The sequence below is a fragment of the Pezoporus occidentalis genome, unplaced genomic scaffold, assembly GCF_034315485.1.
Source record: "Pezoporus occidentalis ecotype Australia unplaced genomic scaffold, CSIRO_AGI_Poc_V1 ctg70, whole genome shotgun sequence".
Classification (NCBI taxonomy): Eukaryota; Metazoa; Chordata; class Aves; order Psittaciformes; family Psittacidae; genus Pezoporus; species Pezoporus occidentalis.
Window position 1 is genome coordinate 961128 of NW_026916053.1, and position 24418 is coordinate 985545.

General features: G+C 42.1%; 2 protein-coding genes across 11 annotated transcripts in view; one reads left to right on the top strand and one right to left on the bottom strand.

Annotated features, from left to right (window-relative positions):
• SULF2 (sulfatase 2) overlaps window positions 1–18797 on the top strand; it is a 148088-nt gene extending 129291 nt beyond the window's left edge. For 8 of the 9 annotated variants that reach the window (XM_062642376.1, XM_062642372.1, XM_062642377.1 and 5 more), the window contains 11 exons: window positions 1334–1541; window positions 7281–7524; window positions 9404–9500; window positions 10394–10488; window positions 12459–12518; window positions 12944–13113; window positions 13579–13721; window positions 13937–14060; window positions 14636–14666; window positions 14951–15007; window positions 16062–18797. In XM_062642376.1, coding sequence (XP_062498360.1) covers window positions 1334–1541; window positions 7281–7524; window positions 9404–9500; window positions 10394–10488; window positions 12459–12518; window positions 12944–13113; window positions 13579–13721; window positions 13937–14060; window positions 14636–14666; window positions 14951–15007; window positions 16062–16092 — 1260 coding nt within the window. In that variant the 3' untranslated portion in view covers window positions 16093–18797. The remainder of the gene's footprint in view (window positions 1–1333; window positions 1542–7280; window positions 7525–9403; window positions 9501–10393; window positions 10489–12458; window positions 12519–12943; window positions 13114–13578; window positions 13722–13936; window positions 14061–14635; window positions 14667–14950; window positions 15008–16061) is intronic. The other variant, XM_062642381.1, reaches the window with a different exon arrangement.
• Window positions 18798–21493: 2696 nt separating this feature from the next.
• NCOA3 (nuclear receptor coactivator 3) overlaps window positions 21494–24418 on the bottom strand; it is an 80356-nt gene continuing 77431 nt past the window's right edge. Inside the window, exons 21-24 of one of the 2 annotated variants that reach the window (XM_062642371.1) lie at window positions 23774–23999; window positions 23383–23557; window positions 22728–22869; window positions 21494–21718 (exon numbers count right to left, since the gene is read on the bottom strand). In XM_062642371.1, the coding sequence (XP_062498355.1) occupies window positions 21707–21718; window positions 22728–22869; window positions 23383–23557; window positions 23774–23999 (555 nt within the window). In that variant the 3' untranslated portion in view covers window positions 21494–21706. The remainder of the gene's footprint in view (window positions 21719–22727; window positions 22870–23382; window positions 23558–23773; window positions 24000–24418) is intronic. The other variant, XM_062642370.1, reaches the window with a different exon arrangement.

Genomic DNA, 24418 nt, shown 5'->3' on the forward strand with positions numbered 1-24418 from the left:
ACCTGGGAGCTGTTGCTGGTTTTCCTTCTTTTCTTTTATTTGGAAAATTTTCAGTATTCCAGTGACTCCTGGAGGCACAGACTTAGGATGTTGCAATAGGGAAAAGAGGAACGCCTCTCAAGACTCAGCAAAAAGCTCAAGTGTTTCTGAGGCACTCTGTTTAAAGCAGTAGCAACTGATTCTGTGAGGGGGGGATTGCTCATCTCAAAGCCTAGCTCTGTAGCTAGCAGCATGTTGGTAAATAAAGGACTAGGTGAAATTATTTAGTGATGTATCTGGGAAGTGGGTGGAACTTCTGTGCCAGATTGAAGGTGGCTATAACTCCCTTGCCCTTGGCACAGCTCTGAGAGCAGCACACAGGAGCTATAAGCAAGTTACTTCAGGTTTTGAGTAACAGAAGGAGTTGGAGATTAGAGAGGAGGTTCTCTGTAGTCTTGAGTGGAAGAGGGAGGGGGTTCTCACTTCATAGGCAGCCAGCACAGCTCACCAGTGCTAGTCAGCCCAAGGGTGTTGGATGGGAAAAGCTGCTAAGAGCAATATGGAGATAAATATGGAGACTCAATATGGAGCTAAACCCCTCTAATTACAGACTTCTATAGCTGATCCAGCCATACCAACCCTTCTAAAGGTCAGTGACGAGAAACAAGCACTTCTGCAAGGCAGTCCTGTTTCTTACCTCTTTTATATGGCTGCCTTAGGTTGAAGGGAATTATAACCTGGAAGTAACTATTCCTTCTCTTTGATTGTAGAGTGAGTCTAAATACCCAACTCAGATCAGATCCTTTACAGTAAAGGAATCCACAACTTGGATAAAATCATCCCATCACCAGTCATTTGAACTAGGGAAGAGGAGACTCCTCCAAAAAGATTTTCCCTTCTTGTAGAGCATGGGATGGGGCTGAGATGGGGTGCAGGCCACAAGCTTGGTTTAGTGGCATAATAGTGACATAGATGCCTGCCAGCCTGACAAACACACTTGCTGGTAGGCAAGGATTCTTTTCAAACCTGTGGGTAAGGCTTGAACCTCCTAGATTCATGCCACAGTTATTCTTCTGAAAATTGTCACTTGTGATCTCCATATTTCTACCTGTAGTACTGATTCTGTTAAGAAATTCCCATTGTTCTGCCTCCAGGAAACAATCAGAAACAAATGGAAGTGTTGCAAAGAGTTCCTGTTTTGCCTGAAAATGGAAGATTACGAAAAATGTGGTTTGGTAGTAGGTGATAGATGAGCCCCAGCTTACTACAAGGAGGAGTCTCTGATAGATTGCTGGAGCTGGCCATTAGACAAAGCACAGTTGGGACAGTTTTAATGACCAGATTTTTCTTCCAGAAATGGCAGTGTGTGGAAGATGCCAGTGGAAAGCTCAAGCTACACAAGTGCAAGGGAATGGCAAACTTGGCAGCTGCCAGCAACAGCAAAGGCACCTCCAATATTTTGCCCAAGTATTACAGCAGGAATAGTGAGGACTGCAACTGCGAAGAGAATGAATACAAGCTGAGCCACATTGGACGGAGAAAGAAACTCTTCTCCAAGAAAAGTAAGTGACCCACTGTATCTTCTGTCTCTGCCTTGGAAAACTTAGGAGTGTGTTCACTAGAACATGCAATTGTCCTGGTTTTCAAAGGCACTGAATTCTATCAACGTATGTACTGTGTAAGTTTGAAAGAGTGTGTCTCATATTGGACAATTAGATTTGAAAATATCCCTGTCTGTAGGGAGGAGGAGTGTTTTGATCCAAAATAGGGTTCTGTATTTATGTCTTTTGAAGCTGGGGAATGGAGTACACACACTGAAGCGGCAAGTAGCCCATTGTTATATAGGCTATGAAACATGAACAGTGTTTTACAGCAGATAGCCCAGTTTTCAGTAGCTACTGCAAGGCTTGGAGCTGTTACTGCAGTAATTTCTTTTTAATAAGGATGCGTGTGCTTTGTCACAGAAGCTGCTCACTCCTAAAATCCTTTCCTTGTGCTCAGTCAGCAGAGACAAGGCTGACTTTTAACCAGCGATCATGTCCAAAGAGGATGACTGTTTCTAGTTTCCTTGGCACAGATCAGGTGCTTTTTCAGAAAGCCTATTTCACTGGCTCTGGGTTAAACCTTAGTCAGGCTAACATCTATATTTGAAGTACGTAGTCTAATTATAGACTAAAGAGGCAAACGGCAGCACAGAATTATTATTCACTTGTAATACTTCTTTCGTCTCACTCCACAAATACAGAGCCTTAATTATTTAGCAGATTAGTCTTTCTGTATAATGACCTGGCACAAGCTTCAAACAGAGAGTTTAAATTGATTTTCTCCCATTATATTTGCCTTGCAAGCTGATTAGTACCTACTAATCTAATTTTTAGTTGAAAAAAAATTATTGGTTCCAGGATGAAATTACTCAACTGTACTTGGGGTTTAACTGCGTGGCCCAGCAGATGATCTTTAAATAACACTAGAACTTGCAGTTGAATTAACTCTTTTTATTTTTAAGTCACAGAGAAGAAAGTTAGGTCATGGGGAGTCAAATAACATAAGTAGATCGAAGGCACTTAAATGAGAAGAGGAAAACAATTTAAGTGAGGGTAACATAATGCTATCTGATAATACTTAACACTTAAGTATGTTTCATCAGTGCTTCCTAAACATTAACTAATTTTCACAGCATCCAGGGGAGGCGGTTAAGTGTATAATTACATTTAGTTTATGTATGAAGGAGGTTGAGATAAAAAAGTGAAGGTTGCTGCCTCTAGCAGAGGAATCAGTGGTGTTTATTTCCCCGTATTTTGCTCAGAAGAGGCAGAGTTTGTACTACACCTTCAGCTCATTGAACTGTTAGGCATAAACTTAAGCAGCATAAGAGAGGGTCCTGTCAATCATGTTCCCGTGGCTTGTGTCTTGAGTAAAATAATAGACTCCACAGGTGCTTTGGTTTTTCCCCCATCCAGTGTGTGCCATGCAGTGGAAGAAGTTGGCTTGGACCTGTTGACAAAGACTCTTTGATTTGGTGTTGGCTGTTCTTCCACTTAATAAATGACATGCTGAATGGAAATGAGCACAAAGCAATAGAAGTCAAGGTACCACACCAAGGCTTCTCTGTACAGCTTACCGAGAACAGTGGCTCGCTGGTTTGTGAATGGCAAGAGGGGGACTTGGTTACTCATAATGTATATTTGGATTTTTATGACCCATTCCATGAGATTTGTGATGAAGTGCAGCTGTGCTGGGTTGCGTTGTTCTGAGGGCATCTTTGGAGTCAGCTACTCAGAATTTGGTGGGTGCATGGGATCAGACTGCAGGCATATTTGAGTGCTAGTAAATGCTGTTCATCAGGCTGAACAATAGCTAAACAGAAAGCCAAAGTTTCAAACTGGGTTAGGGTCACATCCACATTAATGCTTTAGCTCACAGCAATAGGAAACACCCTGATCGCTCCCTTCTGTCATGCACAATAGAGATGGATTGGCAGAGAGCAATTTTGATGGATTCTAATCTACAGTCATTTGCAGAAAGCTAAATTGGATGCCCTGCTTCTAGGGTGCATCCAGCGTGTTACAAACCCTAATGGGGGTATGAGGGTTGGTCTTTCAGAAAGATTAAAACCAGTCATATGTAGTGAGAACGCGTGGTCTTAAGACCAGGCTGAATTGCTGATAGAGGGGCTGGAACACCAAATGTTTGGATAAAATAATTACTTTCTAATGCAAGGATGGCGCAGACCCATTGTCAGGTGCTCGGGTGCATTTAGCAGGCAACGGTGTTTTCTAAATTGAGTAAAGCCAGTTGCAGCACCGGGTCAGGGCCTGCCATTTGGGCCATATACAGATACACAACTCACCTGCAAAGCTTTAACATGCTAGAAGCACATAAGCCGTTAGTGTTTGGTGTATCTGGATGTAGGTGTCAGGAATGTTTGCATCTCTGTATCCTCTATTTTTTTGACTATGTTTTTATTTTTATAAGAAAGATGAAACAAAGCTTTGCAGTAGGAAGAAAGGTTAAAGTAATAGCTCTTAAAGTCTTTGGCTGTGTTATGGTCTGTTATGTTTTTCTTGCTACGGATTTAATCTCCTTATCCTGTGATGAACAAGTGCATGTGATTAAAGGAGTTATTAAGATGCATGTAAAGAAATGTTGATAGGCCACACAGATTTGTAAACAACAAACAGAAGTGTGTACAAAGGGGCTAGTGCATCTTCATTCCAATTTTCATGTCATTCCTTTTTGTTTTGAGGTGGTCTCAATGCTGGAGCAAAATGAACTTCTTTGTCAACAAAAAGAAAAGAACATCACTTACTTTAAAGATAGTGCATTTGAAGTGCAATTTTTAATGGCACTTGTGAGAAATTGGATGTAAGAAGGTGGTTTGGGGTTTTTTTTTCCTCTTTGAAATTTCTAAAGACACAGCTTCAGAATAAGATTTGTAGAGCTCCCAAGGTACATAATGGCCAAGAAAACACCTCTGAGCCTTCATCAGTCTTCCTAGATCCAGAGATATTTCCAAAACTTTGACTCCAAAGTGTCCGATTTTACTTTGGTGCTATATCAGAAAATGCTGCTTGCTACATAATTCTGGAAAACACATAGACATCAAGCAGGAATTCATGAGGCTGGTGGTGGGTATTTTCCTCATGGCACAAGTAGAAGCTGCATCCTTGCATACTGGCTTATTCTGTCATCATTGTGATGCTGGAAAATACATCAGGTCCAAAATACGTGCATAGAGCAAGTGTCAACAGGGAAGAGCACGAGCTGCCTTCCACAGTGCTCCTGCTTTGGGGAAAATGCCATAGAGTGCTTCCCAGTTATCCCTGAGAGAATTATCATTTCCAAGTGATCTCAGTCTTACGTGATTGATTTGGTGGCTGCAAAATAAGTGATAAGGCTTGAGTGACTTAAATATAAACTCAAAGGCTGGACATATTTATGTCAGGTATGAAATTGATGTTGCTTTATTCAGCTGGATAGATTGAGCAACACAACACAAAAGATTGTGTTGCTTTATTCAGTTGGATAATAATTTTGGATACTGCAGTTTGTGCTTTCTCTAGACAGTGTTGAAACCAAAAAATAGGGGTGAAAAATAATGTGTTTTTCTCTCTAGACCATGGTATAATCTGGCCCAGAGCAGAATGCTTCCTTTGAGGCTCTAGCAAAGACCGGTGTGAGTTTCAGGTGGCCCAAGAAGGCACGACTGGCTGCGTGGGGCACTGAAACATGGCTTGCTCAGGTGTAAATTTCTCCTGACTCATTTCTGAGGATGCAGCTCCTTAGCAGTGCCATCTCTAAGACAACTGGCTCCTGTAAGAGCAGAGGAAGAGGCATCAGGACTCACAGTTTACCAGAGCCAAGCTTTAACAAGTTGAAAAAGGGAGTAGAGGTGCTTTGGGCCAAATATTTAAGAGCCCCAGATCTGCTTTATTTGTGGCCTGTGCACCCAGGTAATGAATTGGAGAGGAAAACTTAAACCTGGGGGAGGATTGACTAATAAGTCATTAGAGGCTGGTATTTATGCCTGCAGTGCCCTTTGCAGGTGGGAGAGCCCAGCACAGATGAGTATTGATTTTATTAAGTATTCTAACCACTTCCTGTGAAAACGATGGAGTTTGGTTCTAGGGGCAGCTCTGAGTCAGCACTGGGGGGAGCACGTTGGAGGTGGAGATACACCGAGTCCTTCCTGCCCCACTGGAGCTGCCCCACTGCAGAGCAATTGGTTGGTTGGGAGGCTGGGTTGGTTTGGCTGCAGGGGAGGAGGAACTCCTGGCTTCGGTTCTGCAGGGACGTGTGCAGACGGCAGTTCCCTCAGGTATCTGCTGAGGTCCAGCATGCTGGATTGGTCTATTAGACTTGGAGGGAGGGTAAATTGTGAGTTGGCTGAGCTTAACAAGATGAAATGAGGGAACAATTAAAGAAGTGGGAGTTTATACATTGAATATAATTGTTAGGGTGTAGCTTTTTGGAACTTCCTCCTACTTCTGAAAAGATGGGAGTTTCCTTCTCATTTAGTCAAATGTTTCCTGAATGGGTGCCTGAAATAGGGTTGGTCTTTTGGGGTTTTTTTTTCCCTTCAGCAGTGACTCACCTGGCTTAATATCAGCAATAAACTCTGAACCACAGGTGGAAAATGTGCAAAGCCAGACAATCCAGCTGGTGTTCCACTTTCTGTGTGTGGCGCTGACAAGAATATAGTGTTTGGACCAAATTCAGGTGGGAGGAGATGTTTATTTCTCTTCCCACAGTCTGCAAAATGGCTCTTGAGACCTTGCGCTCTATTTGGAATTAATGGGGGCTTCTTGAACAAAGTCACTCTGCATTAATGCCAAAGTATTCCAGTTGATTATGCTTACTGCAATGAGTGACTCAGCAGTCATGGGCAGTGAGCAGGAAATAAGGTCAGAGATGGACCCTGTCATACAGCAGGGAAGTTTCGATATGGGTTTAGACTCCATAACCATATACGTTTGCATCACTCCAGACCAAACAGAAGAGGAGCTCTGGGGATTTGGGCTGGGTCAGAGAACTTTGGAAAGCAATGATGGGGGAAAGATGAGTGAGAATCTCCTGCTGTGTAGTGACAATTCATAGCAAATGTTGCCTTCTGCCTTCGGGCTGCAAGTGCAGAGGCAAAGTTGGCAGGAGTGCACAGCACTGGAGGGTGGTGTGTTGTGTAGAGACTGACTGGTCTGCGCATTAGGAACACACTTGGAAAGAAAAGAACTGGATGTGGCTAGAAGGAAAGGTTCGGGTATTAATCCCTCCTCGGACAGTCAAGCGTCTTACTTCGAATTGGGCTCAGGCTGAACACTGGGAGTGCTTGGGACAACCTCAGGAAAGTGCTGCAGGAATCCTTGTGTGGAGCTTTGTGCGGTGAAGAGCAGAAAACAGAAGAGAGCGGCCCTGCAAGGGTGACCTCAGGCCTTGCAGTCGTGACTGTCGCGGTTACTTGCTAAGGCGTGACTGCCATCTAGTGACTGTGCGGGGAAGAGCAGAGCCTCTGTGGGTTGCTCTCGAAGTGGTGCGAGACAAGGACGTTTTCTTTCCCCTCAGCCGTCCTTGTGCGTTTGCGTTGTATCTGCCCTCTCCTCATGCCCCAGGGTATGCGTCTAACCCTACGAAAGGTAATGGGGCAGCAGGCTCAGAGGGCAGCTGCAAGAAGCACCATTTGTCATCCAGTTAATTGTGAATGTAACAGTGTGGACTGTTTTTTCTTCCCCAGACCACCAAAGAGGACCAAATTGTAACATGATGTTTTTCCTCCTCTTAATCCCTTCACTTGCTTTTCCATGCAGAATACAAACCAGGCTATGTCCGGAATCGCTCTATTCGTTCTGTAGCTGTTGAGCTGGATGGAGCTGTTTATAATGTGGGTTTGGAGGATGGCTACCAACCTGTCATACCAAGAAACATCTCCAAGAGGCACAGGATGCAGAGGGCTGCTCTTCGTGAGGAGGAAGATAAAGACATGGGGGAGTACAGCGGCACCGGTGGCATTGCAGAGTATGCAGCCCCTAACCTGATAAAAGTGACCCACAGGTGAGTGCACGTGGTGTGTTTCTAAAAGCTTTTGCTGCCTTAGTGGCTGCTTTGCAGAAACGGGTGTGTGAGCTTGTGATCAGCATCTTGTGTCCCTTTTGGATACCCCGTCCAGCTTCTGTAAAATTCTTATTCTCATCTGTACATCAGCTTTCGGTTGTGGTTTAACTTTGTCACGTACAAAGGAGCAGGAAGCTTCTGAAGAGCTAGAGCAGTGCTTTTGTGTCTCCTGCACTTTGGAGTGCACAGTGGCTAAGCAATGCATGCTTCCAGTGAGGACAAGCAAAAGGTGGCAGCAGTTGTGTGTGCCCTGGTGTGAAACCAGGAAAGGCTCTATCCATGGACCCAGGGTGCAGTGGGTCCCCTGGCCTGCCTGAGGAGCAAGGGCTCATGTCGCTGAGACGTGAGATTCTTTGTATTTCATACACTGGTTTGTATTTCAAACACCAAACTGATCCTCAGGGAGGAAATAGCCTCTTGCAGCTTCCTGCAGGGCAGTGCTAGGAAAGGAAAATGGGTATTATGAATGAAGCTGGGGAGACCGGGAGCACGGGGAAATGAAACAGATTGAGAGAGAGGTGGGGTAAATGTCTGGACACTAATAGTTAAAAACCTTTTGCTCAGTGTGCAAGTCTAGGGGTTGATGTGTCTTCAGCTGTGCTTTATTGGTTTAGGCACCGTTTCTGCTTGTCATTTATCAGGATACCCACCAGTTATTGTTAAATGCATTAAATTGTTTAATGACTTGCTCATGGAAACATGCTGGAGCCAGTTAGCTCTGTGGAAATGGGTGGGTTCCATTTGACTTCGTCAAAGGGTTGACAGGGTTAGAGACTCCCTAATATGAGGAAGTGCACTGGGGAGATTCTCACCAGGGAACTGGGCCTCTTGCCCCAGCTCTCAGGAGTGTTCAGCACTCATAAAGCAATAGTTGTGCTTTTCCTCTGGAAGAAGTTAAATTGACTTTCTGCTGCTTTAGTGGATGAATCCCAAACCCATAGAAGGAGCTGTCAGGAACATTGTGCATAATACATGAGAACTCCCCAGAACACCTGAAGGAAGGGTGGCAGTGGGATAACATGGGTTGAGGTGGTGTAAAGAACATAAAGGAGTATTGAAAGTGCTCAGCTTTAATTGAAACAAGCATTCAAAATGAGCACATGGTATTTGTTAACTTGTCGGGTAAATCTGTCAAGTGCTTGGTTTCGGGTCGGTTTGGGGGCCTTCGGGGGGGTGGTTGTTTCTTGGGTTTATCAGTGTTTGGTTTTGAAAAAAGTGTAAATCCTGGATTGCAATGGAAGCTGGTTAAAAATAAGGAATTGTCAGAGGATTTCCTGCCTTTGAAGTCAGGAAATATCTCTGAAAGAAATCATCCTTTTTATAGGAAACAGCAAAATTTCTATTCCCCTCTCCCCCCCCTTTCTGGTGCAGTAATACCTCTTCTGAAGAAGTACTTCATCCTTGCCCTACCTCTCATCCCCTCATCACTTAATCATGCCCCGGGAAATTGCTTTGGAATAATGCTTTCAGTGCTTGCTACTTACTAGAGATTGTTTATGTAGCAGCCTAATGAATAAGCAAGATCTCTGCGCAGCACAATTTCCATACAGGAATGAAGCAGCCACCAGGTCCTGCTGGATAGGAATATTCTCCTCGAATTTTTCTACTTCTGACAAATTTCCATGGCAACTCAACCCCAAACCCCTTCCCTGACTCACAGCACACCCTGCTTCTCCTGAATGAACATTGGTGTTTTGAATTCTGCATGTCATTTCCAATCTGGCTTCTCATCTCTCCTGGAGCTGTGTTATTAAACCAGCTGTTCATGATGTCTGTGTGTAGCCACTATAATGATCATTGTTTGCTTTTCCCTGCCAAGGTGCTATATCCTGGAGAATGATACCGTCCAGTGCGACACAGATCTGTACAGGTCACTGCAAGCTTGGAAGGACCATAAACTCCACATTGACCACGAGGTCAGTGGTGGTCACAGTTGTGCCTTTGCAGGGTGGGGTTTTCTAGCCTGGATTTCTAAGGCTGACAGGATCATGCAGACTGTGTGTGTCTGGGTGCCTGCCTCTGGGTGTCTTTGTCCCTCCCTGGGACCTTGTGACCTTGCTGGCTGATTTCAGGATAGATAGTTCAGAGATAATGAATTGTTGTTACAAGGTTGAGAAGACAAGATGCTGGGTGGAGGAGAGCGCTGCAGCTGAGGGGAGAGCTGAGACATCTCAGAAGCCTTATGAGATAAATGAGAGACTTATAAAGTGTCCCCATCCTGGGAAAAAATTCATCTGGATCTTTTTCACATCTTATTAGCCCTGCTCCCCAGTGCACCTTCAGCTGCCAAATGGAAGGCCAAGGAAAAGGGAGCTTCAGTGGTTTCGGTGCTTCCAGGTTTATTTTGCTTGCTTGTGTTTTCCGTAACCCTTGCACTTTGGAATGGAATTGGTTGGTTTTAGGCTTGTGAATACGAAGACCCAGAAGATGCTTTGCCCTATGAAATCTCCCTGTAAAACTTCATTGACATCTTTGTCATTAAAATTTCTCCCCTTGCACATGTGCTGTAGAGCACAAGAGCAGGAGCCACAGTGGAACCAGCAGTGGCCGCCTGCCTGAGGCTGTCTCCCCACGCTCCCAGTGCCATGTTCTGCTGTCACAGCCAGTAATCCCAGCAGCAAAAGGTGCCAAGGAGGCTTCCTCCCGCTGCAGCTGCCTTTTGGAAAGGTGGATAATCTGTTTGTCAGCGGTGGGAGTCATGGAAGGAGGTGAAGAGAAAGCATTTGGTGACACAAGAATGGGCTGGAGCAGGTCCGGCTAAGACTGAATGGGGCTGTGTTGGTTTCACTGTGTCTTTGCTTTGGTTTAGATTGAAACTTTGCAAAACAAAATAAAAAACCTGAGGGAGGTGAGAGGCCACCTGAAGAAGAAGCGCCCGGAGGAGTGCGATTGTAACAGGATGAGGTATTGTGCACTTCAGAGTCATCGTTCGTAGGGTGCAACTGTTTGTTGTCACAGGAGAGATCGGGGTCTGTTCTGTTAAGTGGCTGCCTACTTACTGCACTCGCGTAGTGCTTTCTGGGGAGCTGGGACGCAGCACGAGTACAAAGCCCACCTCCACCAGGCAGGAGTTTATTTTAAGCTGTGGGTTTGTTCCTGAAATCTTGCTTTCAACAAGGGCAATTTGTCAATATGGAGCAGAGTTAACACTGATCTCTTTTAAAAGAAGGGTGTGTAAAGCATGTGGGATAACGGTGTGGGAAGATGGGAGAATTCCTTCCATTTGGGTTTTTCAGGGCTGGATGTGTTACCTCCTCAGATGCCACTTCTTTCTGTCACTGGTATAAGAGAATGAGGTTTTAAGCATAGCTCTTAAGTCCCTAGACCTCATCAGACATGAGGCACATGGTGGGTGTAGTCCATGTGGATTCTGCAATACAGCTTCAGCAACAGGCCACTAAAATATGGAGAACGTAATTTTTTGGGTTAGGCCAACCCATACACAGAACCCATGGCAAAAAAGGGTGTAAAATGAAATCAGTAGTATTCTAAATGGCAAATCTCCCAAAAGTTAACATTATCATCTTATAACCCACTGCTTTACACTGGTATTAACACTGAGTTTATTTAATACACGCTGTAAAGATGAAACTATTGTTATGGTGAATGGCTTATAGTAAATTTCAAGAATGCTACATTTCTCAGGCCCAATACAGGAAGCACTTAACATTTGTGCAGAGCGTTGTTAAGGTGCATAATGAAGTTAATCATTTCAGTTATAGATGTTTTAAGTGTTTGCAGAATTGCACTGAATCAGGTTTTAGCATTTAGGATTTGTTACTGGAACAACCAGGGTGTGTGAGAGACAAAAAACAGACTGAAGGCAGTTCTTTAATAATCTTTGTTAATTTTCTGTGTGGATTAAATGTATTCAATCTGCCAGGAGCATTCATAATTTAAAGGATTCATTTTGGTTTGAAGGGAATTTTAGTCTGACCATGTGCTGAGTTCTGAAGTTCTCTTTAGAAAATAACATTCACTGAACTTAGTTTGTCTTTGCTGATGTGTGTGGGGAGTAACCTCATCAGTCAGAGGGTGGTGCCAGTGACTGAAGCTGCTTTGTCTTTTTTTAACCTTGGAAATTGCACAGAAAGGAAAGTTCTGCAAAATCTTGTAGGAGTTTCTGCAGACAGAGCCAAAGCAGTAGAGCCGCCCAGCTAGGATGGGGATGCCTGCTCACAGCAGGTCAGACTCTGCTGTTGCGGGGACAGCTCCGTGTATCTTGTTAAAGTTTTCCTGGAAATTCTAGCTGGTAACAATGGAGGAACAAACCAACCCTATGAAGTACAGCTGGTATTTTAAATTCTTCAGAGGGAAAATGACATGATGGTGGTGTGAGCTCTCATTTTATCCCCTGCACTAACCATGACTGTTCAGTTGAGGAAATGTTGTAACTAAATTATAAAGCCGTTGCTTTTATCTGCCTCGTGTAGGGAAACAAGAACCAATGAGAACTAAAATCGAAAATTGTAGCTGGATTATGAGGACACCCGTTGCAATGCAGGATTGGAGCACCAAGTGTCGCTGTGCCCAAACGAGCTAAGGAAAGAAAGCGGCGCAAGGCTCAGAAGTGCCTGAGCCGGTCTGGCCAGGCTGCTTTGGGTTCATTGAATCACAAGAATGGTTGGGGTAGAAGGGAGACTGAAGAGCACCAGTTCCAACCCTCTGCCACGGGCAGGGACACCTGCCGCTAGACCAGGCTCCTCAAAGCCATGTCCAACCTGTCCCTGAACACTTCTGCCAGGGCTGGGGCATAAATTAAAGGGAGAAGTGACACTGGCTTCAATCTGCTCCAGCTGCACTGTGATGGGGTGGTACAAACGGGAGCAGTTGCTTTTCTGTTGTTCATCATCCATGCTATTTTTATTTTCCAGTTACCATTCCAAACACAAAAGCAAACTGAGGCACAAGGGATCTAGTCTTCATCCTTTCAAGTAAGTGAACGTCTGTTCCTTTGAAAGAGGAACTGCAAAGACATTATTACCATGTTGTCCATGCGCACCAGTTACAAACTGAGTAAAAGCAGTAGTATTTCATTTGTCCTGTATTAAAAAGAAGAAACACACAAAAACCTGTGAAGGAACATAAGCCCATGTTGAAATGCTTGTGAATTCTGAGGTAAGATTCCTGGTGTGGGAAATGCCACAGCACAGATGTCAGACAAGCCTATAAGCTCTTTTGGCTTAATTGGTTTTTATCTGTGCCATTGAATTGTGGAGTCATATCCAGAGCCATTTGGAAGCCATTTAATTAAAAACCACTGGTTCATTCTTTATTTAGTATCTATCTGTCTGCTTCATTATTTTTTGGTGTGTCTAAGTATAAATGAGCTGCATGACCTCCTGTGTCCTGTGTGCAGGAAAGCCCTACAGGAGAAAGACCGGCTGTGGCTGCTTCGAGAGCAAAGGCGGAAGAAGAAGCTGCGCAAACTGCTTAAGAGAATAAAGAACAATGACACCTGCAGCATGCCTGGTCTGACCTGCTTCACCCACGACAACCAGCACTGGCAAACTGCTCCCCTGTGGACACGTAAGGATGCTTTAAACTACGTAATGGGCAGGCGGGTACTGGCTAGGCTGGGCTAGGATGCTGGGCTAGTAGAAGTTACCGCTCTAAGTTCTGTAGCCAAAGCCATGAAGCCTTCCTCATAGTAAATAATCTGTTCCAGCGTTAGTGTTATCCTTGCACAAACGGCAACCGAGTTAAAAAGAAAACCAACTGCTAATACAAGCCTTAGAGATGATGCTGGGAACAGGACAATTTTGTGTAGGATCTCATTGTCTGGAATGTTTCCAGAGAAGCCAGGGGAAGCACCTTGCCAAGTGAGGCATGCACAGAACAAGAAGCTGATGCCAGAAGTCATTCTGTACTTCAGAGCTCAGGAGTGGGAGGGAGAGTAACTGTCTGTGAGTAAACCATAAACGGAAAGGCATCATAAACAGTGCTAAAGCCAGCAGCGTGTAGCTCATGACTTTGCAACTCTTCAATTTGCAGTGGGCCCTTTCTGTGCCTGTACCAGCGCCAACAACAACACGTACTGGTGCCTGAGGACAATCAACGAGACCCACAACTTCCTATTTTGTGAATTTGCTACTGGATTTTTGGAGTATTTTGATCTCAACACTGATCCATATCAGGTACCCGATCAGAGAACAGCTCAAGAAATACATCATTGTTCCTTATTGATGATAAAGTGAAATGGCATGGTAATGGTGGAGGACGTAGCAAAGGCCTAATTCATTTAATGTAGCATGATATGGCTTCTCTCCTGTCACAGATAAACCATGTATATTCCATATAAGAAAGATACTAGAGAACAGCAGTTACTAATGAGAATCCCCATTTATTGCAGCTAATTAACGCAGTGAATACACTAGATAGAGACATTCTCAATCAACTACATGTCCAGCTCATGGAATTGAGAAGCTGCAAAGGGTATAAACAGTGCAATCCAAGAACCAGGAACATGGATCTGGGTACGTGCCTCTCCTAGCACACTCAAAATGGGGCTCTTTCTTACTTACTGTTATGAAACTTCGCATCAGTCAAAAGGATTTTAATATTCATTTATACTGGTAGTGTCCTGCTGGGGCCGGTGGCTGCACGCTCACGCTTCTGTATTTGTTCAGTTTGAGGTAATGTTTCTTAAATTAAGAACAATACTGAAATAGGTTAGTAATGAGTACCGCTGAGATGCAGGGCAAAGAGATGAGGAAGGAACAAAACCCAAGTCCACCAAAGCCCAAAGTATAATATTGGTCTTATTTAGTACCTGCAGCACCCAGAGCTGTATGTTTTCAGATCAGACACCACTGAAAGTCATTTACAGAAAAGTTTTCAAGACTCCTTTCCCAGTTTACAACCTCTTTTGCCTGCAATAAGGGATTAAATGTGAGAATTAAAGCTCCAGTTACCATGTATGGAAATATTTCTCAAGGCAATGGATGATAATCTGTTAATATTCTTAGGTCTGGTTTAAGTTGCTTGTTACCTGATACCTTACTCTGTTGCAGGCAATGGTTAGTAACACTGTTAATTTTTCTTCACCTAGGACTTAAAGATGGAAGCTATGAGCAGTACAGGTATATTAAATTATTATTCTTTAAGTACTACCTTCCTGCCAAAAGATATAGGGGTGGGATCAGCAACCTCATGGATGGACACTGCCTGGAATGGCAGTTGTGAGATCTTTCCACCCCAGTTACTTGGAAACACTGGAGCCGTTTCTGTTTCAATGTCACAGCATGTTCTGATCTTTATAGTCAAAATTCAGGCTAAACTCTTCTTTCCTCGCTTTCAGACTGTAGTGCTGGTGGGTTTCTTGGTGATGGTTAACTTTTTTCTCCTTTTGCTGCTTGAAAACTAGGCAGTTTCAGCGTCGAAAGTGGCCAGATGTGAAGAGACCATCATCTGCCAAGTCACTGTGAGTTGGGAGCAGTTCACAGAAAGCGTTGGCTTTTACTTACCTACCTACCTTCCCTTCCTTTCTCTCCTTGCATGCGACACCACTTTCAACATCATCATCTCTTCTTCTGGAATGCTTAAATGGGAAATCCTCTACCTTGTACAGGAAGTATGATAGTGCTACCATACAGTCAACTACTGCTGTACAGAAACACTTGGTGCATGTTCTGGGAGCATCAAGAGCAAGGGCAAATAAGCAAAGGTGGATGCTCAGCTCAAGAACCCAGTTATGATTAATTGTCATTCAAAATTTCAGACCATTATGTTGATTTTGTCTAAATGCAAATCGGTAGCAGCTGCCTCGTGGTCTTTCACACCATCCAGAAAGAACAAAACTGACTGATTTCTCAGAGGATCATGTATTTTCTTGCTACTATTTATCCAACCACAGCAAAGTGCAAGTTAGAACAGGGAGTAGACTACAAGACAGATCCGTACCTTTTGTTTTTGTTTTATTCTGACATCATACTAAAATCTAAGTTTGCTTTTTACTCACTTCACTTAGCTACCTTGTAAGATTTGATAATACTGTTTTCAACTTGCCAGCGTCCAAAGGTGAGATACACGTTTAAAGATGTGAAAAAGTGACCTTTGCCATGCCAGTTATTGTCTCTGAATCTCCTCTTCAGAAGACGGTTGAACCATCAGCTCTTTAAAAATCATGAGGTGCTCTCCAATTGTGCAGTGAAAAGAGATGCACAGATACCTCAATAGGCACAGCCCAGCAATCCCAACTTGCCAGAGAGGATTTGCTCATTTAGTGGTAGTATCGTTAGTTGAAGAGACCCAAGACTGACTTTAGAACTAAAACAAAGGTAGAATTACTGAGATACAAGTTTTGTACGGGGTGAAGTTTCAGATATAGTTGGACTGTTTCTGTGATATACCTGCTGTAAGTTTTAGAAGGGGTCCATAATGTGTTTCAGTTGTTTTTTTGCTGCATGGAACCATGACAAATATCTAACTATTTCCTCCTAGAAGGACACTAAATCATGTTCTGTTGTGTTTTTCAGAGGACAGCTGTGGGAAGGCTGGGAGGGCTAACCTCCCCCAAGTGCTGCACCTCCACGAGGATACAGACTGGCCAGAACTTGAGTCCGTGTACAGACTAAATGACAACGTGTGTGACTTCAGAGAGAATTACATTAACCTGGAGGACTGGATAAACTTTGAGGCTGAACTAGATAGAATGTTTGCACTGGTGAGTGAACTAAATACCTGCAGTGAAATGATGGGAAATGCTGTCAGAAATACAGGTCTCTGAAATCCACTATTGTACCTGCTTTTTGCTTTGGATTATACCTCACCTGCTTCACAAGGCGTTTTACTTTGAGATGACACCACTAACACTGATCCAGGAACTGACAGCAAAGGAAACACAGCTACATCCCAGAGGATTCCTGCCCCAGCGCGCAGTGTGCGCAGGGACAGCGGATGTACACTTAAACCACGCTTCAGTTCACCTGTATCAGCAGTTGTCATGAGAGAGACTTCAAAGCAACATTTAGAAAACGTGAACACTTTTGCTTCTAACTGGAGATGATGAAAAAGAACTTGGAAGAGAATCAGGAACAAGTGAGCAGCACTGAACATTCTCAACACCATGGTATTTCTCAACTTCCCTCTGAGGATACATTTTAGTTCCACACCTACTTGTACATCCTATTGCCACCTCTAGGAATGTTAGGGAAAATCTTGACTAAGAGGACACCAGATTTTGGAGGGGTTATGTAAATATTGCTCAATATACTGTTTGAAAAGAAATTCCTTCAGGTTATGAAGAATTTTGTTAATAAAAAGAGTGGAATGCCCACACACCAGTTCTCCAAATGTCACTTCATGTCACATAGTGCATTTCAGGATTTCTCCGTTTTTAAAGTACTGAAAAATTTCAGTAAATGTACATCTTAAAATTTAATGAACTTGGATTTGTATGAAGTTTTTTTATGTGGTAATATTATATTGTATGTTCAAAACCAAAACGGTTCCTTTGAGAAAGCATTTGCTTGGTAGTGTAATTTTGACATTTATTTTTAAAAAGGCAGCTCCAAGAAGTTCAATACTTGTAGCCAATAAAGAATAATCTAGTTAAGAGTTTAGTCTACAAATCAGTAGATGTTCTGAACAACAGTTACTGTTTAAAGGCTTTTAAAGGGAACACCCCATCATTTTACTACAGAAGCACAGTGTACAGAGGCTACTTGAGTATTTTCATAAAGACGTTATTAAATACATTGTAGTACAGGCACTAGAGGTGATATTTGTATTTATACGTTTTTCATGTTAACCTGCTGTTTTCAAGGCACATGCAGGAGGGAGCTCGTGTGACAGACTTGACCAACTGTGGCCTTCACTCTTAACAAAGAGGTATTTATTTCCAAACCACAGATTTGACTTGCACTTCCAGAAACACCGTGTAAAGATACACCACCACAGACATGATTCTGAAACCCTGCCTGGCTTTGCACATCAGGAAATTCAAGTGGGATTACTTCATAAGGGACACAGATCTCTGATACCACACCCCCAGACTAAAAACATACTTGAATTTAGGAACTGAGGAAAAAGCCTCACTCCAAAAAGTGGCACTGGGGTCTTTCACTGGATGTGTTAGACAGTAAAGCTAGGCTGGAGCTTCTGTTCGTATCACATCTAAGTCAAACACACTTCCCAAAATTTGCTTCCCAGGTTTTGATTTTTATTTTTGTTTAATCTAAGTAATATACAATTGTCTGAATCCAGCCATGGATTTGGTTTCTGACATGTTACAGATTTCATGGATTATCAGAAACATCTCCTAGATGCTGAGGTCTATACAAATAAATAAAGAATACTGAATTTAAACTCAGCAGTAGAAACAGATTTGCTGCTTTCCAGAGAAAGGCACTTGCTGTCTGCCATCCCCCGTGAGTATGCACAGAGAACACTGGCTTAGATGGAAACAAACCTGCACTTACCTTTTTGTTGTGTTCAGCCTGTAGTCTGTGATGAGATGAGGGTGTGACTGTCGCAGTCCTGCGGGGCCAGTGTGGCTTCTCCTCTTAAGCCTGAGAAGTTGCCGTGTCCCTTACGCAGAAACCTGAGCCTTGGGCCTTGTAAGGGGGACACGGTGTAGCTGGTATTTTGTGAAAGGTAGGTTCTTACCAAGTTACGGGAAACCTCTAACCTCTTCTCCTCCAGCTCTGCTGAAGACTGCTCTTTAAGTTGAAAAAGACATAAATTCCACTTGGTGTCACTGCAACTTCAGTTGCTAAACGGGTCTCATAGATGCAAGGTCCAATTGCCGCTCCCTTAGCTCCTACAGTCAACTAGGAATTAAATCATTTGCTATACCCACCTTTCCTCAGTAATAGCACTGGATTTTCTCTGACCTTTCCAGGATACAGTTACCAGCCTTAAAGTATTGACAGCTAAAACACTGCATCACCAAGCTCTGATTTTAAATAGAAACCTTTATTTACATTATTATTAACATCCAAACACAAAAATCAGAAGAGCAGTAATACCTTACAACCAACTCTTTTATAGATCAGTCCCATGATTTTGTTTTGCAAAATAAAGATACAGATATTTCAAGCAATACTTATCATGTAAACTAAATTTAAATGCAATTCTCAATACTGTATGCCTTCTCCTGAGATTTTTTTAAATATTGCTCTCAGAATTCCATGTTTCATCTTGCTGTATTACTGTCATCTGGTAGTCTGCACAGAAATTCTAAAATAAAACATGTGCTAATTGGTACAACATTCAAATAGTTTTGTCTTATGACTCAAAAATGGTCCTGATTTGCTAACTTTAAAAGCAGTATTTTAGGCCAAGATTCAAAAAATAACACTACACATGAATTCTATAAAAACATGTTTCTGTGACCAAAAGAGTAGCAGAGATGTGTAGCATGACGATGCTCATGAGGCAGCACTGACCAGAGGTGGCTGTCCTTGCTAACTGTCCTCTTCCTGGTGAGAAATGGTACACAGGTTGGTTTTTAAGAACATTCAGAAAATCTGCTGCTATCGAACCAACCCAGAACTGGCAGAGATTAAATGTCAACAGCTTTCCAGGTCAGTTTTATTTCCTGCAGTGAGATTTTCAAGCTTGATGTCATATTTAGGATCAGTGCTGCCAGGAAAGATTATGAACTTTACCAAATGCCCCTCTCCCCCCCTTACTCAAGTTTAAACTAAAAATCTTTGGATTCAGCAAAAAAGTAAGTAAGTACTGGAAAGCGCCAACATTCTAAACACAGATGAGAAAACGATGGTTCTTTCTAATATCAATCAGTCAGGTACCAGTTATACACAGATGTATAAATAGAATCACTCATTTAAAAAGAACTAGAAGGGCTGGATGTATAAATTAGTAGATAGTCTAAGAGCTCACCTGATGAAAGCAACTGGGATTTGTAGTTTCCATCAATATCATGAACAACTACAAAATATAAAGATTGTTCTACTCTGATTTGATATAAAAAGCAAGGGATTGTTGCCTTTCAGCTTCAATAGGCAGCATTTAACAAAGAGATATGTTCTACGAAATAAGAAAGATAAAAGTCGCTTAAGCTTTTAAAAGTTTTGCATTAAAAAACACATGAACTGGACTGAAGATTTCAAATAAATACTAACCCTAACCTGTATACTGCAGAGTATAACTGCAGAGACAAGGTTGCATAAAGTAAATCCACTGAATCTACATTCCCTTTGGAACACAACTGGTTGTGTGCTAAGGATGAACTTTCGGAGCATATTTCTAGTTAAGGTTAGTTACTTTGTTAAAATGGAAGATCGCTGAATATTCTGAGCAATAAACCCACCTCTTGCTTACAGGTCCAAGAAGAAGCAATCAAGAACTCAGATTAGGTTATTTTACTCACTTAGGAGAAGTCAGTTTTCCATTACAAGAGAACAACAGAACAAAAGCACCACACATTTTAAGCGTTCCTGGGTCATCCCTCATGGAAGTTGAGGGGTTTGACTTGTTGGAACTGCCTGAAACTGAAAAAACTCCAAAGGGCTCTTTGTATCAAGGAACCAAAATAGAGGGATGAGGGGGGAACCTATTAGCAAGTAATAGGAATGCATTTGTAACCAGACTTAAATACTGATATGAGATAAACCTGCTTAGAAAATACATTCATTATGATTGAACAATCCAATGAGGTGCAGACGTTTGGTTAAATAAAGCGCAGCTTAATATCCATATAGGTGTCTGGATGTCATGTAACAACAGGCATTTGCAATAGACAAACTTTTTCTGAAGAACATTTAGATTTCATTAAAATTGACCAAAAAAAGACAACCTAGATTCATCAACTGAAAAGGCAACATACTCTAGAAAGACATGACTGTCATGACAAGTCAGAACACCTCACAATGCAGAGCCTTTTTTGTCAATTTGTAAGAAGAAATGCAACAAAGTGCTCACAGGTGGAGAAAGCATTTAACAACTGGTCTTTTATAAAAAGCTATGTGTTTGTTAAAGATGTAAAAATAAATGAAGTGTTGAAGACCAAAGAGGAGAAAGATGTGGGCCAAAGTCACCCAGCTGCAAAGTCATTAAATTTAATTAAAACCAAAGAAAACTCTATTTGGACCTCAACTACACTGAGTTTACAGAAATCAATGTTGTTAAATATTTAGCTTCACAAACTCTGCAAAAATGAGTTAGTGACCTACAAAAGTCATATATATAATACATTATCTTAAAGATCATATTTACAAAATTTATTCACAAAAAGACTGCAAAACTCTGATTCAGACTGCAGTGCCTTGCCTTGAGTTTTCTGAAGTTGTTTTCAAAAGATGAAGGATTATTGCTCTAATTTTCCTACACAGAAAACCTTCCATTATGCAGTCTTTTCAAATAATTCTTACGAGATTGTGTTTGAGAAGGAACATGAGTACACCTTACCTTCATATTAAGTCCTTATCAAAGATATTGCATTAATCCATTATATAGTCTTTCATAAAGTGCACTCAGCTGCACATCAATATGTAAATATTAGTCACAATTGTGTTTAAATAATTTAAATTTATTACCCTCTCTTTTTACCCCGTGGCCACAAAGGACAGGATTTTGGACTAGTATGTGCCAATTCATGTTGCACCAATACCTTGCTTGGGAAATCCTGACTCGGGGTAAGAGATTAAAAGCAGCATTTATATTCAGGAATTAATATAAGAGTCAAGGCTAGGAACTACATTCTCTGTCAGATACTGTTACTAGAGAAATCAGAAACTTCTTACCACTGTGACTTCTCCAGGCACTTCTGTCCGCCTGTAGTTGGTGAAAGGGCTGTGGGTAGCCACAGTGGCTAGATAAGGTAACCAGGACTCTACCCATCATATCTACTAACTCGCCACTGCCTAATTCACAGTTCTAGAGGCAGAGCGCCAAGAATATTTATGACCTTCTTTTGTACACCACGACATACAGTAATAAATGCTTTTTTTGTAGGGTTGTTGGTTTTTTTTTTGCCTTGGGTTCTTTTGTCCCTTGAGTGAACTAACTTATGACATCGTGGTGATAAACAGGAAAACCCACTTGTTTCCATAAGGCCAGGGTTAGTTGCTGTGAAGAATGCGTAGCTTTGCTTTGTAATACTAGTGCGTCATTAATACAGCGCATTCTTGTGTGAAGAGATGGTTGGTTATAGGTGTCAGCAGTATTTCTGTTAAAGAAAAGGAGAAATAATCACCAGAAAATAAAAACCACCTTTGCTGAAAAAAACTGGTCAACATAGTGCATTTTGAAGGGGAAAGTGCTGACAGTCAATTTCTAAGCACAAGGACAGCATTTTAGTGCTCCACTTTGGAGATAAATCCATAGAGAAAAAACACCCTCCCAAAACCTCCTAAACGTGTTGTTTGAGTACCTTCACTGTGTGACACATGGGGTTGGAAAATCTGGTATTTCACCTTTGTTTTTCCCCACTTTATCAAAGGTACTTGTTAGATCAAAACCCTCCAATACCTTCCTGATCCCCCAGAAGTCCTCATTTTATTTTGGGTGCTTCCTTAGACAAAATTTCACAAGGTATGTTCTACTTAAATAAATTTAGCTTATCTCAGTTTTACATTGCTCATCCCTTGGCAATTTCTGGAAAGATTACAGCAGAAGTATATTCAGGATTTAAGTCTTCCTTGCAGTGACTGTTATTAGCTCATTTTTCCCCTCTAATAAGGGGCCTAAATTTTCCATGGTTTCTTCCTATGCACACACAAGATTTTCTAAAGAATTTTAAGGGTAAGTCTCAGCGGCAGTTTCTATCAAGAGGAGAACACTGTACTACCACGATTCTTGGTCCAACTCGTGAAAGCTGTTCTACAGAGTCTTCTACATCTGCTGAAGATGCTTTTCATAATCTCCATGTTTTGCTTTCTGGGGTTTCTCAAGGCTCCAGAAGTATTTAAACATGCTTTGTGTGGTATAAGCCTTGATCCTACCTCTGATCCTTCAAAGTCAGCATCTAATCACAGCATACAGCTTGGGCTAACAATGGATTTGATTTAAATATCAAAAATGAGGTATCTTGAGACATACAAATAGTAGGTTCACAGACATAAATACAAAAAGTACAACTGAGAACAGGATTGCACCAGAGGAATGGCTTGAAGCAAATAGTTCTCAATGGGAAGAGAGTCAACAGATCCCTTCAACCACATTGCCATACAGCTTACCTGGTCTGGACCCATAGGCATCCCTGACATGGGCATGGTATTAATATTCATCTGTCCCATATGGCCGCTGCTGCCATTCATGTGCATCATGCCATATGCTGCTGGATTGGCCTGATGGCTGAACTGCTGCTGGGGGAAAGAACTGCAGCACAAAAGGATAAATAAAGTTACCTTACACATTGGGATATTGCCTTCCCTGCACCCACTGTCAATGCATGAAAGACAAAACAATTTTCTACATTTGTTTCTGCCTAATACCTGTTGAATGTAGAAACAGAAATTTCCCCTCCCAAAAGGAACTCTGAATTTTCAGAAACACACAGAAGTGTGTGTGCATTTCCTGCTGTGACGGCTTTGGAGGCCTCCGTTAGGCTGCACCATCCATTATAATACTACTGACAACTTTTGTACTACCCCAGGTTATTTTTTTCATTATCCAAAGACTGCAGAGGTCCACCATCAATAAATGGACGTACGCATGAGACATTTAATTTCCTAAACCAGAGCAAGCACAAGGGCAATACAGAAACCAGAGATACAATTATTTTTCTCCTCTTCTGAATCCTTTTCCTACTACAAGCTACTTAACATAGCTTCTATTTTGAACACAATCAAAGACAGTTTTTGACCTACAGGCTATAAATGTGCACTTCACCTGCTCCTGGCCATGCTTCCTGATGGCCAGCCTTTCATCTCAGGGGACTGGTACATTGCTGCTGTCTGAGGATGCTGCATCATGGGATTTTGGGAGGGTCCCATCCTTGATGACATCATTGGGTTGGGAGGGCTTGATACTCTGGTAAATGCAGGATCAGGTTGTTGGCTCATCCCTTTAAAAAGGAAGGAGAGACAAGATACTTCAGTTATCATCACCTAGTACTTTTAGGGTTGTTTTTTTTTTTCTTGCAATGATGGGAAGGCAAAAAGGAAGTATTTTGTAAGAGTATTTTCCATATTTCAGAATTCAATTGGTATTTAGGTAGCTTGGATGAAGAAAGGGAAAAGAAAAACAGACAGACAAAAAAACCCCACAGTATCACTAGTACCGTAATTAGGTGGATAGGGGAATTGCTGTGAAGGAACTTGAGGCATTGGTGGGCCCGTCAAAGCACTGTCCATGCTTCCTGAGGCAGTCACATTTGGCGGTGGACTAAAGGCCTGAGGCTGCTGTTGCTGCTGCATCATCATTGCCATCCTCTGTTGTCTAAAATGATGACTTATTAGCTCCCTGTTACGCTGAGCCACCATTTGAGCATTCAGAAAACCTTGCTGCTACCCCCCAAAGAAAAGAAAAATCATATTAGAAAACACTTTTACAAATGAAATCGTGTCAGAGTCAATCAAACCACCTACACACCTCCTATCTCTGAGTCCCAGCATATCCATTACCAGAATAGAAATGTAAGAAAACCCACAGCCAGTACAAAAAAAAAAAATAAAAAAAATCAGAATATCAGACAAAGGCTTTCATTAAGTTGCCATTAGTGCTAAACAAATGACAAAGTACATTAGCTATCACATCCTACATGGAAAAGACTACTGGCACACTTTATTGGCAGCGTGTCCTCATGAACGAAGCCCTCTGAAATCTCAGTGAGGTACAAACCCAACTTTTTTAAGTGTACAGAGGAGCAAGCAAAACAAAAAAGGCATGCTGTGGAACAGTGCAAGAAGGTGCAAGGTCTAAACAG